This window comes from Anabrus simplex, chromosome 1 (genome assembly GCF_040414725.1).
Source record: "Anabrus simplex isolate iqAnaSimp1 chromosome 1, ASM4041472v1, whole genome shotgun sequence".
NCBI classification, from domain to species: Eukaryota; Metazoa; Arthropoda; class Insecta; order Orthoptera; family Tettigoniidae; genus Anabrus; species Anabrus simplex.
In genome coordinates this window covers 1445919657-1445939402 of record NC_090265.1, presented here as the reverse complement: position 1 = coordinate 1445939402, position 19746 = coordinate 1445919657, and the positions used below count along the sequence as shown (strand labels likewise).

The window sequence follows — 19746 nt, the reverse complement described above, 5'->3', positions numbered from 1 at the left end:
ATCTCGCAAACCTATCCGTTCGTACTCTCCTTAAACTTTCCCAACACATCCACATAATTTCCCACACAATCATTCATCACATCTTCATGAACAAAAAGTTTCTGTCAGCTTATCCTTATCAAACACACCATCACTCACACTCACTCCCTTACTGAAATTGTTAACATAACCACTCTCATGATCTATGTCTCTTAACAGTTGTCCCAACAATTACTCCATCTTCATATTAGTTCCTGTTTAGACATCTTCCATGCCAACAACACTGTTACTCTTAACCCTTTTTCATCGTCGCCATAAGACCTATCTGTGTCGGTGCGACGTAAAGCTCCTAGCAAAAAAAAAAATTAACCCTTTTTCCAGAAATTTCATCATCTCAACATCACCATTCTTACAAAACTGATCTAATATTAACCTTCTCACATGCAACAACAGCCTTGCCGTAAGGTATTCCATACAGACATTCTCCGAACAACCATTATCGCTTTCCTTTCATCCTTTCAGTTTCAGAAACTTCCACAAGAGCATTAATTTATTGTCACAGTGTCATTACCATCAACGCTATTAGATCATCCGACAAATTTTTCCTGTTTACTTCATGCTCCATGTTTTCAAAATCCCTCTGATTCCTTTCCCTCTTATAATGATTCCCATTAACACCTACATGATTATTCTTAAGCCCACTACTCTTGTTAGTTAATTCCACCTTTTAATCTATTTCTGTGATCTGCACATTCTGTTGATTCATTATTAGTCTCTCTAAGGATCTCTTAATACTCTACTTTAATTGCTAATTTTCATTCCTGATTTCAATTTTCCTACTTATTTTAACACTATTTTCTCGAAATTGCTCCAAAATACTTAACATTTCTGTACTACCCCTGGTACACTCAAGATAACCAATGCCAGGGTCTTTGCTGGTTGTGCTAGGTTTTATTACACTCTCCTGACTGTAATTTTCTGATTGCAGTTCGTGATCCAAGTCACCGTATTTACTCGTGTATTAGACCCCCCCTTGGCTTTTTGAGACAAAGAAAATTAAAAAATAAATCTCACATACAAGACCCTTCAATATAATTCGTCAGAGAAGAACGACGATTCCGCTTCAAAGCGGGTACAAACCTTATGCAGCTCTGTTAACATCACACAAATTTGTGAATAGTTTCGTCCCTACGACTCGCAGTGAAAACGCGTCAAAGTCATGCGGTACATCTGTGTTTCATGGTTAACCCTCTACTGCATACAAATAACTTTTCACCTGTATAAATGGATAAATATTGTAGACAGAGGTAGTTTTACGGCACACCTTCAACTGTACAATCAATTAAACACATATCCCAGTGATGCCTTGTTTTTTTTTACATAACATAAGACAAAACAGCCCTACAACCAAAGGTACTCCTCCACCCCGTCAACATCCACGCGAACCAACCACCGTTTATTTTACGTGGGCCCTCCCCATCACATTACCACAGGCTTCAGGAGTACCTCTGGCTCAATCTCAAAGACATTACCGACCTACGGTTCTGCAAGTTGTACTTGTGCCTTGCAGTACGTATCCATGGCCATATCAGTCTCTCTAAGGATCTCTTAATTCTCTACTTTAACTGCTAATTTTCAATTTTCCTACTTATTTTAACACTATTTTCTCGAAATTGCTCCAAAATACTCAACATTTCTGTACTACCCCTGGTATCATACCCTAACTATTGTTACCTTCTCTGTTTTGCTTTCATTGTTTTAACTTTTGACAATTTAGCTTTCAACATTAATCTTTGTATTTGCTGTCATGTGTTTTATATTTCAACTTGTCATAGTTGAACATTTGTCTTGTAGGTGCTATCATGTGTTATATATTGCTATTCGATAAGTTACATTTTGCTCAATTGATTTGTTGGCTGATGATGAGCAATGAGTGTCGAAACTAGTACCAACCTTCTCTAAATGTTATGTGATATATATTCACATCAATAAACATTCATGGTATTGAAAAGGTGGACCTTTAACATTTTCATTTTACTGTCGTCCAGACGTGTCGTTGCATGTTTATGACAGACTGATGTGAGTGCATTTCAAGCGCAAAAAACGCTTTCTTGGATCCTGTCGCCATCTTGTCTCACTGCGCACTGCTCACTGCTGCTGCGCTCTTGTGGCAGAAATCTGAAGTGCTTCTTCAGCAGACAAAACTTCTTCATATTTTCTACATGATTGTTGAGTTTCGTGACCATATGCCAATTCATGGAGCTACAGTTAATTTATGAAATCGCTTCAATCATTTGTAATAACCCTGTTCAGGGGATACTATAGCAACTCTCCGTTCATTTATGTATAGCTCCTTCATGCAAAGAATAATCAAATACTTCAGATGTGGTACTATATCCCAACCCTTTGTCTTTAGTATATCCTCAGAAATCTTATCAGTTCCAGCTGCTTTTCTAGTTTTCAGTTTTTGTGTCTTATTGTAAATGCCGTTATCAAAGGTAAATTTTAATATTTCTTTAGTATTAGTCACCTTCTCTATCTCGACATCATCCTTGTAATTAACAATCTTTGCGTACTGCTGACTGAATACTTCTGCTTTCTGAAGATCCTCGAATATACATTCCCTTTGTTCATTAGTGATTCCTGGAATGTCCTTCTTGGAAACTGTTTCTGCCTTAAAATACCTATACATACCTTTCCATTTTTCACTAAAATTTTTATGATTGCCAATTATGCTTGCCATCATGATATCCTTAGCTGACTTCTTTGCTTGATTCAATTCCCTGGTAAGTTCCTTCAACTTCTCCTTACTTCCACAGCCATTTCTTACTCTTTCTTTCCAACCTGCACCTCCTTCTTAGACTCTTTACTTCTCTGTTATAATATAATGTGTCTTTACCATTTCTTACCACCTTTAAAGGTACAAACGTATTTTCACATTCCTCAACAATTGCTCCCAGAGTATGTTTACATTTTTATTTACCATTTTCCACCGATCATTCTTACTTTTTTTTAACTCCCTCATGCCTGTTTTATCAGATCTTCCTTTATATCACATTTATTTTTAACTATGACAAAAACAGCTTCATGATCACTAATACCATCTATTACTTTGGTTTCTCTATAGAGCTCATCTGGTTTTACCAGAATATTCTTCCCTGTATTTAGTTCCATCACCTTCTGAATCAGATGTCCTTTCCATATTTATTTGCCATTTGTTTGTCATGCTTCCTTCCCAATTGACATTTGGTAAATTGAGAGATCCCTCTACAACTACGTTCCTTTCCATATCGTTTCCCGCATAGTTGATTATCTTACTAAATATGTAGGTCGAGTCATAAGTCATGGCAACTTATTTTTTTTTTCCCGCGAATAGGAGATATGCATTTGGAAACGTACGGTATGTACTTGTGTATGATGCCACTAGATGGTGTATGTAAACAACAGTGTGGGTCTAAGCGTGCTCCCAAGTTCAGTTGTGAGTGAGAGTGCCACAAAGTGGAAGTCAACATGCAGGAGCTACGATCGTGTATTAAAATAGCAGTTCTCTGCGGCAGAAATGCACGCCAATGCCATGCAGAGCTGTGGGAAGCATTAAATGTGCGTGCCATACCCTATAGAACAGTGGCGAGGTGGGTGGAGAAGGTCAAACGAGGTAGAGTATCAACTGCCAATTTGCCTCGCCCAGGCCGTCCAGTGACCATGGACGAAGATGAACGGATAATTGTGATCGATCAGTGTTTGTATGAGGACAGGTGTTGTACTCCATAATCCTACACGATAACGCGACAGCTCATGCAGCAGCCATCATTCAGCGTCGCTTACAATGGTAGGGATGGGAGGTTCTTCCACACCCGCCTTATTCACGTGATCTGAGCCCATGTGACTATGATCTAATCCCCAAAGTCAAGAATCCATTACGTGGACAACGGTTTGGTAACAAAGAGGACATCGTAACAGCATTTTGGAGAAAGAGAGGTGTCGCACGTTAGTGATACACATGCAGTGAATGGTATTCAGCGTCTGTCCCACCACTGGCAACGCACAGTGGAAACCGTGGGTGATTGTTTCGAAGGTTTGTAACTAGTGGAGACCTGTCCTTTGTATGTAGTCTTGTGTATTTGCTGCCTATACCATAATAAAACAATGTTTATCAATGGCCTGTGTTCTGTCACTTTCCTGCGAGAATCTCCTGCAGTCAGAATTTGTCTTCAGGCGCTATGCATAAGTACATGCCCTATATTTCCAAATGCATATCTTAGATTTTCCATGTTGTTTCCTGTTCGTGAGAATCCTAAGACATCAAGTTGCCTATTATCTTTAGAGATGAACCTTACACCTAGAATTTCCTGTTTGTCATGTTTAATTTTTTCATAGCTTACAAATTCTTCTTTCACCAGAATGAATACTCCCCTCCTACCATTCCTATCCTATCTGTACGATGCACACTCCAGTTCCATGAGAAAATTCTGCATCCGTTATATCATTCTTATAACGCTGGAGCTTGTGGACCGTAGGTCAGCCTTGTTGGTGTTTGTGAAGGTTAATTTTCCAGCAACAGAAACTTGTAGGGAAAGCTTTCCTGCTTCTGCTAGACGATGGACCAAGCTTTATCGGGAACAGGCTCAGGAAGCAAAGGGGCATTCTACAGGCCGCCTATGCATCTCTACTGGAGAGAAAGTTTAGACCCTCGTGAGAGCTCTAGAGGAGAACTGTTTCATTTCAGCTGTTTGACCGAGGGCTTTGTCTTTCTTTCCTGGTGCAGTGCAGACTGCACATAACCGTATTAGGGAGGCAGGACTCCAAAATTTCCTTACTGCTAGGAAGGTTCATTTGACCGAGGTCCAAATGATTTATTATCTCGCATATGCCAAGGGAATACTGAACTTAGCATGGGAAGATGTAGTCTTCAGCAATAAGGCCCCTTTTTACTGTGGGGATGCGTGGCAGATCTGCATATTCTGTGAACCGAACGCCAGGTATGATGCTAGATATATTGCTACCTCTCACAGAAGTGATCATTTTAGTGTTATTACTAAGGTTGGTTTATTTCGCACAGTGCCAGGATGATGTTGAGAATTCTGGGAACTCTCAATGCCTAGATTTATGAATAGCTTGTAAGTTTCTGGTTGATTCCTGCATTGGACATAATTTATCACAAAGGACAATGTTAGCTTCCAGTAGGATAAATACCCAGTTCATACCTCAAAGGCTGTTCAGCAATGGTTTGCTTCATAGGCAAGGATTAAGGTGATACTTTGGCCTCAGAGTAGTCCTAACCTGAACCCTGTTGAGAATGCCTGGGGTCTGATGAAGAGGACTATGCGGGAACACCTTTGTCTCCGGAGCTCTAAGGAAGAGCTGTGGACAATGGTGCTCATCCTTTGGGAAGAACTGGCCCTTAAGGAGGGGCTCCTCCAGACCCACACTGCTTCCATACCCAATCAACTTCAAGCTGTCATAGAGCACAAAACTCGGCACACCTGATTCTGGTTTGTGTTTGTTTATTTCAAGTTTGTTTTATTTGGAGAGGCTGATGTTAAGTCTCAGGGTACATTTTTACTTTCTTTCTTGTTTTGTGCTCGAACCCAAAGCCAAAACTGAAAGGAACGAGTGAAGTAAACTCGTAACATACAGTGTACTTATAATCTCTGACATTGCTGTTAAGGTTCTCACGTAAACCTGTCACTGGAACTTTGTTGAAACAGTTATCAAGAGAGTGCTTATTATTATTATTATTATTTTTTTTTTAGCAACTGTACTTTTTCTTAATGAAATTCATGGTGTGAGCTCAGAGCTCAAACTTGTCAGAGGATATATTGTACCCTGGTGGGGTGTCAGCTGTGTCATTCAATTAGAATTACCTATTAAAAGAATATATTTCATATTCACTGTGCCAGAATATCAGATATTATATACTGTATTGTAGGCCTGCCGGCCAGTTTGGAAGATATTGTGAAACCTACACAGACTCCTGTCTCTAGCAAAATTAGTATTCCGAGAATTGTTACCAAGGTGGAAAGAGAATGGGAGATGGTTATTTCCGAGTCAATGGAAAATCCAGAGCCTGAGGGGCAGGCGATGTTTAGAACAAGGAAAATATGGTGCGCAAAATTCTTGGAAATGATGTCATGGGAAATCCTATACCGAACCTTGGTTTGCAGTTTGCAGTTGGTATTTAAAGGAATAACATGAGATTTCAAACTCTCACTTAGCTATAGGCCAATAGTAAAATTCACCGGAGAGAAGCACTCATGCCAACATCATGTTATAGTAGGCACTATAAAAAGTAACTTCGCGTATAGAAATAATAAAGAAAAACTTAATACAGATTTGTAATCAGGAAAATTTTAGAAGCATGACCCAATATTAAAAGTTATTCATTAATGAAGATTTACTGTCATAATTCATAGAAATTAGTGACACTATTCGCTGATTGGTTGAAGGCAAGGGACGTGACATATAGTGTCAGATTGCCCGTCAAGAATACAGGAGCTAAATTCACAATTATATTAATTACCAGTGATAGAAATGAGTTGAAATTTTACACAGAGGCAAGAAATATATTATCACATCAGTGTACCACAAGTTTAAGCCACAGGCCGGTCTGCATGTAGTCAAACAGGGAAACTGGAGCTCCTCACTCTATCGTGACCTTTCGTGAACCTAGAGAGGGGATGAAACTCACATAAATACCAGTTCAGGTGACTGATAAGACATACTCTATGAAAGTTATTAGAGCTGTCGCTACGTCAGTACGCGTAACACACTCTGTGAAAGTTATCAGAGCCATCGCTACGTCAGTACGTGTAAACTACTCTTGAAATTGTGTATTCAGACCATCACTACGCGTAACTGAACGTGTTACCTAGACAATTGCAAAAGTTTGTATATGATGGTCACTATGACTGAAGGATAGTGTACCCAATCGACTCCATAATGTTAAGAGTCACCAGCAGTAATTGCCTATTGGCAAAATTATAGCAATCCATAAACATTTGCGCAAAGACTTGTAGATTCGTAACAAGTCCTGGTCAGTTTCGCAGACATTAATAGACAAGGACACAAATATTACGGGAGAGCCGAGTTTGGGAACTGTGTGCATGCCGGGCCGTTAAGGTGATTGCGTTAACATCACCAGTTCCTAAGTGCCGTGAAGGAACGAAGATATGTATGTGTAAATTAGGCGGGTCAGATGTAAGGCCAGAAGTTTATTATTTCATGTAAATAAGTTCTGAGTGTAAAATTGTCATATGTTAAAATTTTAATACGTACAAATGTGTAAAGTTCCAAAGTGCATGGGATTACTTCTTGAAGCTGACATGACAGCTAACAGAATGCAGTGCTAGACAGAGAAGGGCCTTGAGGCTTTTTGTCTGGTCTAGCAGACTGCAGGCTGAGATGAGTACAAATACCTATTAAATTATGCAGATTTGCTAAACATTAACGGAAGGAGATCGTATCCTTTTATATGTAACTTGAACATCAAGGGATGCCGCTTTACGGCTCATACAATTTAGGTAGACAAAGGGACAAATTCATATGTAAATAATTATATCAAGCACTCATAATATTCTTGTTTATTTTAGTAGAGGAAATTAGGTTTGATTTTGTTTTGTTCAAGTGCCTGAAGTGTTCATGATTGATTGTATAGGAGCATGTTTCACTTAAAAAATAAATTGAGATTCATATTATAATTGCTCCAGAGATGTTTGTCTGACTTAGGTCAGTTTCTCGTAAATTTTATATATGTTAAGGCATGTTGTAAGATTATCCAGAGGTACAGGGTTGCCAGTGAATTTCAATATTGTGGGACTGGATTGAAGTCCGATTGTTTTGTATATAAATATCAATGATCATGTGTGCCATGAAGTTTTGCCAGTAGACATCAAATGTAATAATCATGAGAAGTTTCGGAGTGATAAATGGACGGGTTATGTCTAAATGAGTGTTAAATAATAATACTTTGTAAATAGGGCACGGGCCTGATTTTATAGAATGATTGGAAGTGAAAGTTAAATGTGAAGGTAACATGAGGTACGTGGAAGCCTTTAATTCGAGTAGTAAAATTTGATTTTTATATTAATTGTTGATTTAACGTTTTTGGGTTCCATAATAATCATAATAACATGGTTTAGAAGCGATAGAGGCACTTGTATATGATGGTCACACTATGTTGAAGGCCCAGAGTGGGTTAAGCCCATTTTTTATTTTGGAAGTCGAGCGGAACAAAAATCCGGCATGAGATAAAATTGAGTTGTACTGATGTTGATGATAAAATAGATGAATCCCAAGGCCTACGTCGATGTTATATGCCGATTCTGGTGTTATGAGTTGCAGAAGAGTCCACGCACTGAGGATTAATAAATAAAATATTTTGAAGAGTTCTAGTGGAATAAATGGACTTCAAATGAGAAGGAAGGAATAATTTATCACTCGCAGGTTCTGGATGGAAATTCACAGCCGCGAGGTGCCATGGGATTTGAGATTTATCTTGGGATAACATGGTGTCCGCATAAATTAATAACAGTACGAAATGAAGTAAGGTTGCGGTTCGAATATCGTTATTGTGTCCTGACCGATGTGCAATCGGATCTTGGTTGTTCATATGGAATTTAACATGTGTGACTAAATTCTAAAGATTGGAAATCAAAATTTTTAAGTAATAATAATAATAATAATAATAATAATAATAATAATAATAATAATAATAATATTGCAAGTAAATTGTGTCTTAACTGATTGCTTAGTGCCAAACAAAACTGGAACTATAAAGGGTTATGCATTAAAAATAATAATAGTTAATCGCCGTGTAACAAGTGAAATTAATTTATAATAATAATAATAATAATAATAATAATAATAATAATAATAATTTGAAGAAGCATAAGAAGAATTTGTGATATTATTTCTGAGCATAATAATAGTGGTGAAAAATGAAATTAAAATATTAAACTGATGATGATTAAGTGTAACGATAATGATGATCTCCACTGATGAAAATAATGATAATAATGATTAAAATAATGATAATAATAAAAATAATTATTTTTAATGAATTATTTCAGATGATGATGTTGACGGAGACTAGGGAAGTCAGGTGGCGAAATGACATCATAATATCAAGTTGTAAATAATAAGCTAAGTTTGTGATGTTAAATATGATGGCAAATCCCTACATCTGGAGGTTTAGGTTACAGTCCCTTTGTTGGTTCTTTCCATTGATGATAGCATATCTAGGGTTAGGAACCCGGGGATGGTATTGTACAATCCCAGGTTGGTCTCGTCTCAATAAAGGTGGAGGCGAAGACATAAATCATGTGATTGCGCCCACCTTGCCAGCAGGTAAATGGTCTCGACCATTATTGGTCGTGGTGTTGTCACAAGCGTCGTGTTTCAACCCTCAGCAATCAACGGATCAACCACCCAAGTGGATGGATGGTTTATAGTGTCAAATTTATTATGTAAATTTTCAGGAATGATTTGCCAAATTATGGGCAAAATAAAGGTCAACAAATTTTTGTGTGTGTTCCAGAAGATAATTTATTTAAAATGCTCCTTACGCATTTACAAGGAAACGGTTCCAAGTTCTTGTTCTTGTAGAATAGTAAAGCCTTGGTGACCATTTAAAATATCTGTCCCCTTTCCTAGGACAGAGCCTCTAATTTTTCCTTGATCTGTTTTAAATGTAATTATATTTGTTTGTATGATGAGCCTTAAAGTTAATAATTTGAGTGCCCCATTCAACCCCGTAATACTAATTAGATGGCGCCCATATATTGAATTGGAGATTCTGTATCTTCATATATTTTTTTGTTGTTTATTTATTTGCGTTAGATTTGAACCGTAACAACCCTGAGATAAATGCTGGATGGGACTCAGGCTTTGAGCGGGTGCAATATATTGAGGCAAATGAAGGAACACACAATGGATTAATCTCCATGAAAGGTCAGTGTGGGAAGAGGAAACAGTAGGAAGAAGAGACAAGGGCAAACATCAACATACAAAAAAAACAGTTTTTGCACCTACTTACACTGCTGTATTTAAATAGATCAAATCTCTCCTCATCAGTCCTATTTTTTCTTTATCAAAACTTATTATTGATTGGCCATCAAGACAGATCTTCAGACTTGATATGGGAAGTATAGGATAAGGAGAGAACTGGATAAAGACTGGAAAAAACAAGAAACAAAGAAAAAGATGACTTGAAATACATATCAGTGTGAGAAGAGGAAGCAGCAGTGTGAACAAATAAAAACACGAAAGGAAAAGGACAATCTCAGCATCTTCATACAAGTAATTGAATTCTGAAGTGAAATGCCTACTGTACCACTTTTGGCTAAGGATCCATAGTTGGCTGTTGAAAAAATTATATTTCGTGCAGCTTCAGGGAAAGTTTTTATTTGATATGTTGAGAGCTGTTTTTTACTATTTACATTTGCTGAATAATGTGGTGTGTCCGTATTTTATTTTAGTTAATCCTTCTTTCTCTTCCTAAATTTACACGTATTTTTCTCCTTATAAAAACCATTACTGCCAAAGGTTTTCACTGTTTAATAAAGAACATGTCATTGAACGTCCGATGCTATGTTACCGAGTTGCTGTTCTTGTTGCTGCTGGCCATGTGCTGAGAGCAATCAAAATTCACTTTAGGCTGTAGAACCACGAGGAGAAGATGATGGGCTGAGTTGTATGATGGCTGTTCTGTAGAACTCACACCAACATACAGTTCAGAAACTCAGCTGTGGTAGTCTTTACAGGAAATATTAAATGTATATGAAGTGTACAGAAAATATTTGAAATAATATGTAGAAGATGTAAAATTAGAAGAAAAACTAGTATGATATTTTCCACGGCTGAACTGTTATTAAAGTTATCCTGCCTAAAACATGAAGCAGTGTGGTTTTCTCACTAGCTTCTACTTAAGGTATTGTCTTTCAAATCCTGGTCAATGAAAGCAAGCTTGTCAAAATAGAAAGTCCCATTCCAATGGTTTGAATTCCATGTAAAATCTGTTGATCCTATTGCATGTAACTAAAACTCCAAACTTGCTTGCTTTCTTTCATTCTGCCTGTAAACCTGATTGTTAAAGATGTACAATTGAACATTTCTTCTTCTAACAAGCCATGGTATGTCTTTCATATCATTTTTATTTCTATTTGTGTTACTATGGACTGGGGTAATAACTTCGACACATTGGATATATATTCATCTTCTTCCATTGGCTTTGTTCCACCAGTATTCCTTCATTTTGTTGCTTGTATCTTTTCTTCATTCTTCCAAAGAGATCACCTTTGAATGTTTCCCTCCAACTTCCTCTCAGAAACCCTTGAAATCTGATTTCATTTTTTGGAAATTGTTTTGATCCTAAACATCCTGTTTGATGTCCATTTTTTTCTATATCGTTACAGATTTTAGTCATTCATCTGGGAATGACCTTTTTTTCTTCAAAGTGGGTCAGGATCTTTCGCATGAGACTTTCTTCATTCACCTTGAGTGTATGTCCATAAAACTTGACGTATATCTTTCTCATAATTTCCACAATTCTTTCTGTTTCCTTGTATGACTTATTGTTTGGTCTCAGTCACCATTGTCCATAAACACATCTACCGGTAAGTGTTAAAATCTTCTCAAAATCTTTCGTTCCTTCTTTTCCAGTTCTATCAATCCTCTGTTGGTTAGGTCCAAACTTTCAGCAGTGGCTTGATAGCCACATCATAATGTCCAAGTTTCGTTCTCAAACTTTGCAGATTTCTTATTGTACACATCCCTTGTCAACTGGTATGCCAGTTCCATCTTCCAGATTGTTGCCTTCGCTGCTTCCTTTTCTTCACCATTGTGGTGGATCATCTTATCAGGATATTTGAACATCTTCCACTTTTTCAATCCTTCCTTCTTTAATCATGAACATTGGAGCTTATTTTTTATTCTCAAATTATTTCGAGACCAGTCTTCATGGTCATGTCTCTTAGGCTGTGATTTGTCTCATTGCCAATTTGATGTTATTCGCAAGGATTTACAGATCATCTGCGAGGGCAAGGCACTTGACATGATGCTTTTATTCTTTGTCCTGAGCCTGACTCATTCAGTTTCTCTCAGGTGCTCTTCAAGTTTTCATCCCATTCCCTAACGATTTTTTCTAATACACAATTGAAAAGGAAAGTAGTGATATCCCATCCCCTTGCCTAAATCCTGTCTTATCAAATGATTCTGAGATTTGAATATGATTTTATTGTTCTGTGTATTCCTTTTCTCTTGTAACTTTAATATTTATATGCTACATCAAACATATTAGCATTTATATCTTCTGCACTGTTATTTCAACATTCATTTAGTGTGTTAACATCCCCTTGCCTAAATCCTGTCTTGTCAAATGATGCTGAACTTTAATATTTATAAACTACATCAAACATATTAGCATTTATATGCAAATTCTGCACTGTTATTGCAACATTCATTTAGTGTGTTAATTTTTCAGAACACATTCATTTTAAAGAGAAGAATACCTCCTGCATTACATAAAAAAGGACAGGCACCCAAGAAACTGAAGGCACGTCATTTTGTGTATGACTTGGTTGAAGATACAAACAGTAGAAAGAAAGAGAATTTGGAGCTTGTCTTGACAGATTATGTTCAAGGTAATGTACTCAAATGTCATATTTTCCCAATTCCTGTTTGCTTTCCTTTTTCAAATCTAGTAATGAAAGATTTTCCCACTATGTTTGTCACAGTTAGGTGTGGTAACCAGTTGTGTACTGCAGTTGGTTAAGTGGTTGATGATTGTCTACAGTTGTTGACGATTAATTATTGATTTTGTGCAGTGTGAGATAGCCCTAAGTGTGCAGTTCATCACATTTTCTACTCCAAGAATTCCATAACTATCTCCCTCCTCTTACCAAGAATCTCCTACCATACTGCTCTTCTAGACCTATAGATATTCTTCAAAACTTTGTGAATTGATTCATCATTATACAGTACTTCCTTTGTCATATGTTTCACTGTTGAAGAGACACAAGATTATTATCCTCTGTCGCTTTTTCTGCTGTGGACATTTAAAATTGCATACCAGTTCGTTGTATAGCTCAGAGCATGTCCCAGCTTAAACATTTCATAGACACACTGAGTCAAGTCCCTAGGAGCTTACTTGCAAATGTACAGTGGTGACTACACAGCCCTAGCTGAGTCTGATATTTTTTCCACTTGTGCCAGGCAGCTTCTCTCATCTTTCCTTCCCTTCTAATCCCAACAGAGTTGGCTTATGAGCCTTCATGGTTCTTCCCTTTTATCACTGATATCTTCAATCTATGGATGGTCAGAATTCTATCTTGTTTCTACATAATTTGTATCAAGAGGGGCTGATAATGGTATCGTTCGGCTGCTGAAGATGACCATTACCAGATTTAGTATAAGAATGTCTCATCACAAGTGCCCAAATACACTGACTGACAGAGCAAATGCAACACCAAGAAGGAGTGGTCAGAACTTTATGCCAATTGCAGGGTAGACTGACGTCACTGAGGTATGCTCATGATGTGAAATGCGCCGCTGTGCTGCGCACGTAGCGAACGATAAATGGGACACGGCGTTGGCGAATGGCCCACTTCGTACCGTGATTTCTCAGCCGACAGTCATTGTAGAACGTGTTGTCGTGTGCCACAGGACACGTGTATAGCTAAGAATGCCAGGCCGCCGTCAACGGAGGCATTTCCAGCAGACAGACGACTTTACGAGGGGTATGGTGATCGGGCTGAGAAGGGCAGGTTGGTCGCTTCGTCAAATCGCAGCCGATACCCATAGGGATGTGTCCACGGTGCAGCACCTGTGGCGAAGATGGTTGGCGCAGGGACATGTGGCACGTGCGAGGGGTCCAGGCGCAGCCCGAGTGACGTCAGCACGCGAGGATCGGCGCATCCGCCGCCAAGCGGTGGCAGCCCCGCACGCCACGTCAACCGCCATTCTTCAGCATGTGCAAGACACCCTGGCTGTTCCAATATCGACCAGAACAATTTCCCGTCGATTGGTTGAAGGAGGCCTGCACTCCCGGCGCCCGCTCAGAAGACTACCATTGACTCCACAGCATAGACGTGCACGCCTGGCATGGTGCCGGGCTAGAGCGACTTGGATGAGGGAATGGCGGAACGTCATGTTCTCTGATGAGTCACGCTTCTGTTCTGTCAGTGATAGTCACCGCAGACGAGTGTGGCGTCGGCGTGGAGAAAGGTCAAATCCGGCAGTAACTGTGGAGCGCCCTACCGCTAGACAACGCGGCATCATGGTTTGGGGCGCTATTGCGTATGATTCCACGTCACCTCTAGTGCGTATTCAAGGCACGTTAAATGCCCACCGCTACGTGCAGCATGCGCTGCGGCCGGTGGCACTCCCGTACCTTCAGGGGCTGCCCAATGCTCTGTTTCAGCAGGATAATGCCCGCCCACACACTGCTCGCATCTCCCAACAGGCTCTACGAGGTGTACAGATGCTTCCGTGGCCAGCGTACTCTCCGGATCTCTCACCAATCGAACACGTGTGGGATCTCATTGGACGCCGTTTGCAAACTCTGCCCCAGCCTCGTACGGACGACCAACTGTGGCAAATGGTTGACAGAGAATGGAGAACCATCCCTCAGGACACCATCCGCACTCTTATTGACTCTGTACCTCGACGTGTTTCTGCGTGCATCGCCGCTCGCGGTGGTCCTACATCCTACTGAGTCGATGCCGTGCGCATTGTGTAACCTGCATATCGGTTTGAAGTAAACATCAATTATTCATCAGTGCCGTCTCTGTTTTTTCCCCAACTTTCATTCCTTTCGAACCACTCCTCCTTGGTGTTGCATTGTCACTGTCAGTCAGTGTATGTTAATGGAGGTAACAGGGAACATTTCGTTGCTGCAGAAACAAAACCGTATATGTGACATCGCTCTTCCTATTACATGTTATAAATCTCATTTTTGGTCCGTATTGAAAATTTACAGTTCAACAACAATAAAGGTGTTTTAATTTAATCCACCTATTCAATACTTTTATTTTCACTTATTTATGTAACCACTATAAGTGAAAATAAAAGTATTGAATAGGTGGATTAAATTAAAACACTTTTATTGTTGTTGAATCGCTCTTCCTATCCATTATTTTCCTTAAGAGTGGTCATGCATCCCAGCTACATATCGATGCAGTTCATCAGAAAAATTTTCATTATGTTCATAGTCCTATTCTTACCTTTAAAGGAAAAAGAACATTGCTGAGCCGTATTGTAGGAATGTATGAATGCATTACGTATTTACACACTCCTACAGTATTTTGTATTTAAGTTACATTTTACTTTTCCTTTCCTTTTCCACCTGCTCCTTCCTGACGTTACCAAGAGAAGTGCTGTTGAATGTTCATAGCTGTTTCTTCATAAGCATTGCTGATAGTGGGTCCTGTATGTTTGTGTTGTGGACTGGTAATGTAGCAAGTCGATGACGTACACTATCTGGGAGATAGTGGGTTCAAATCCCATTGTCAGCAGCCCTGAAGATGGTTTTCCGTAGTTTCCCATTTTCACACCAGGCAAATGCTGGGGCTGTACCTTAATTAAGGCCACGGCTGCTTCCTTCCCATTCCTAGGCCTTTCCTATCCCATCGTCGCCATAAGACCTATCTGTGTCGGTGTAGACGTAAAGTAAAATAGAGAGAGAGAGATGATGTGCACAGAGACAGGCTTGTTGCATCACTTTCAAGGATTCATGTTAAAGTCTTGAACTCGGTCCTTCATCATCATTTGTAGTCGGAGAAGAAGTTTCGCAACCAAAATCACTGCAGCTGTCACTATCATTACTGTCCTCATTTACATCAATTGATGTCTCTATAAAAGAAATGTTTGTTTGATTACTGGCAGTTAAATATATTTCAAGCTGCACCAATTTCTCTCTTTTTGAATTTATTTCTCTCATAGAAGAAAACCTTTATTGCGGAAATAACTCAGTATGAACTGTAACACGTGAGTAGGATTTAAGACCTCCCTTTAAGAAACACATTGCAACTATTCTCTTTGATTTTAGACAACCCTCAAAATAGCCTAGATAGAACTAACCCACCTCTTGGTGTACTAGACCCATTTAGAATATGCTAGTTAGCAATTTAAAGTACATTGCAACAACACATTCCGTTACATCTGCAAACTTTACCTTAAAATCATTGTTTTGTTGGAGAATATCGTCGTTGCTGGGACAAAACTTCCTATGTGATAATATTTTTGGAGATATGCTGACCTGCAGCACATACATTATGAAGAGCGAGAATGCCTTGACAATATGCACACAATATTGCACCTTAGATGACAGAACCTTACCGGTCAAAGTTCTAAGCTAAAATATTTCACACAGGAGGTTTTGTCCCGGCAGCGACAATATAATTGTTGTAACTCATGAATTCAAGGCAACAATCACCAAACATTGTAAGTCCACTGTTGACAAAATGAAATTAAATTTAAATGTAAAATACTCCTTCTAATCAGCAACCTATATATCTCCAATGCTAATAGACAGGAAGAACATTATTTTCAAGATTACAAAAAAACGGTGGGTGATAGAAATTTCTGACTTCATTTTTGGAATCAGCAGATGAAAATACATAAGAAACACCTGAATTTGTTTCTGTAACAAATTCATTGTCGACCAGTGTAATGTATTCCAGTCCCTTCATTTTCCTGTAAATGAATATTGCCCCATTTGTCCTCTTGAAATCCAACATTATCTTCATATTACGATCTTTCCTACTTTTAACAGCTCCGCTCAAGCTTATTCATCTACTAATATCATTCCACATCATCTCTCCACTGACAGCTTTAAACATACCTCATACTTCAAAACTACCTTAAAACTGAGCTTGATAGTTGCAGTCGCTTAAGTGCGGCCAGTATCAGTATTTGGGAGATAGTGAGTTTGAATCCCACTGTCGGCAGCCCTGAAGATGGTTTTCCGTGGTTTCCCATTTTCACACCAGGCAAATGTTGGGGCTGTACTTTAATTTAGGCCACGGCCACTTCCTTCCAACTCCTAGCCCTTTCCTGTCCCGTTGTCGCCATAAGACCTATCTGTGTCATAAAGTAACTTCTAAAAAAAAAAAAAAAAAAAAAAAAAATTATCTTAAAAAGATGTTCCACCATGTCAATACTTGTTATGTACTGAACTTGTTTTATTACACTAGAGGACCAGTTTCAGCTCATCATGCAGTCATCTTCAGCTCATATATTAAAAATCAAGAACTTCGTTACGTAATATCAAACCGTCATGGTTATGGAAAATTATTCCACAATTTCCTCTTATTTACATTTATAAAAGTGTGTCTGATTTGAAAACTCATATTGAAAGTAACCGAATAAATAAGTTATGCTGCAATATGACAAATTCTTTCTTGTAGAACTCTTAACACTTCTGTGAACTGTGGATATATTTGTCTTTTCTGGTATATATTAAACTAATGTCAAATGGACCTTGTTTATAAAGCTCTGTCAAATCTTAGTAATATAGTGGCATTTTGGAAGGGAACATCCTTTAAGGTGATTATTGCTTGTTATTGTGATATTACGTGTAGAGAACCAGTAAGCTTGTGATGTTTTATGTCTATTATACAACTTGTGGTGTTGAAAAGATGTGTTGTCTGTAAAGAAAAAAGAAGAAAAATGAAAGTGAGCCTTCATAAAAGATCATAGCACTAAATGTAGAAGCTATTTGACCGTACTTATTCCCGTCCTTGCTTGTGTTATCCTACCACTGGAAGTGTTAGCTGTACTCTGCTTGTTTGTTTTGAGGTGGAGCTTGTATCTCTGTGAGTCTGGTGAGGGTGTAGGGGAAGGAGGAGCTTTGTTTGGACTTGGAGGGGAGGCTTGAGGGGTTTGCAAGTGTGAACGTACGATGAAGATCAATATTCTTTTGATATATGTTCTCATGAAGAAAGGGTAAACCATTTCATACAAAATATTAACTTTATCTAGTGGTTCATTTAAATTATGATTCGAATTTTTTTTTTGGTCCAGAAATGTGAAAAAGTCTTCTGTAGTATTGAGTAGGGACCCCTTATGTATCTTTTTCAATGTTTTTAAAGCTTCACTAATATCAGAAAAGGTATGACTGGAATCCGTCATGTGTTGCCTCATAACTGAGAAACGATTGTCTTATTGCATTTATATGCTCAGTATACTGTATCTTACATTAAAATTTCTTCCTGTTTGCCCAATGTAACTTGCTGGATGTGTAGGACATTGCAGTCTATAGACCCCAAAATTATTAAATCTGTTGTTTTTATTGATCAAATTTCAGTTATGAAAATGTGCAGAATTATTGTTAGTTGTTCTGAAAGCTATCTTTTAATCACACTTTTTAAAAACTGGTGATTCGATGAATATTTTGATTATTATTGGTGAATGTTGCATAATCTCTTTTGTGTTTAGTTTCCCTGATTAAACTTTATTTTAACTTGTGTTTTACTTTGAAAGTTAATTTATTAACAAAATCTCTGCTATATCTATTCCTTTTAGCAATTAAATGAATAGTATCTAGTTCTTCTTTAAGATCCGAATATGAGAGAGGAATATTAAAAGTTCTATATATCATGCTATAAAAGGGTGCACGTTTGTACAAGGTAGGATCTACTGAACTATGTCTTATCGCGTTGCTAGTTTGTGTAGGTTTTCTGTATATCTTAAATGACAGATGATCATCGTTCCTGTTTATAGTGAGATCCAAGTAATTCAATTTACGTTTCTGTCCTGTCTCCATAGCAAATTGTATATAAGGGCTAAAATTATTTAATACTTCAAGAATTGAGTCATTGTTGGTTTGTTGTTCATCAATAATAGCAAACGCATCGTCCACATACCTCACCCGGAAATATATACAATATATTTTGCCAATATTTGAATGTTCAGTGTGATCTGAAAAGATGTCTGCCAAAATGCCGGATGCTGGGGAACCCATTTTGTCGGTATGTAGTACCACCAAAAATGAAATAATTATTATTGAAAATGAATTGAATAAGTAGGAATTTTTCTATCACAGTTATGCTCAATTTGCTGTACTGTTTTAAGATTATTCTCTATAATGGATATAATATCCTTAATGGGTATGTTGGTATACATGTTCTTCACATCGAAGGATACTAATGAATGAACACGAAAATGAAACTTATTTATCAAGAATATACCACATAGTCGAGCATCTCATCTCCTTACAGGAGTCTTCCCAGCCCAAAGTGTGCAACATTTTAGTAACACTACTCCTTTGTCAGAAAACATCCAGAAAAAAATTGTGCTGCCTTCCTTTGAATCTTTTCCAGTTCTCGTATCAGGTTGTCCTAGTGTGGATCCCATACACTGGAACCATTCTCTAATTGGGGTCTTACCAGCAACGTATATGCCCTATCCTTTACATCCCTACTACAACCCACACCCCCTTTTTTTTTTTTTTTTTTAGATATGACACTACATCCCAACCCATAGCCTTTAATTATATCCCCAGAAATCTTATCTTTCCGTGGTTTCCCATTTTCACACCAGGCAAATGCTGGGGCTGTACCTTAAACAAGGCCACGGCCGCTTCCTTCCAACTCCTAGGCCTTTCCTATCCCATCGTCGCCATAAGACCTATCTGTGTCGGTGCGACGTAAAGCCCCTAGCAAACAGAAATCTTATCAATCCCAGCTGATTTTCTAGCTTTCAACTTTTGTATCTTTTTGTAAATGTATTTATTATAATAAGTAAATATCAGTAATATGTCACTATTAATTT

At 38.2% G+C, this 19746-nt stretch overlaps 1 protein-coding gene across 1 annotated transcript in view; it reads left to right on the top strand.

The window, feature by feature from the left end:
- Window positions 1–19746, top strand: part of mRpL9 (mitochondrial ribosomal protein L9) — a 231776-nt gene that overhangs the window by 37986 nt on the left and 174044 nt on the right. Inside the window, exon 2 of the mRNA XM_067137932.2 lies at window positions 12458–12617. Within this exon, the coding sequence (XP_066994033.2) occupies window positions 12458–12617 (160 nt within the window). The remainder of the gene's footprint in view (window positions 1–12457; window positions 12618–19746) is intronic.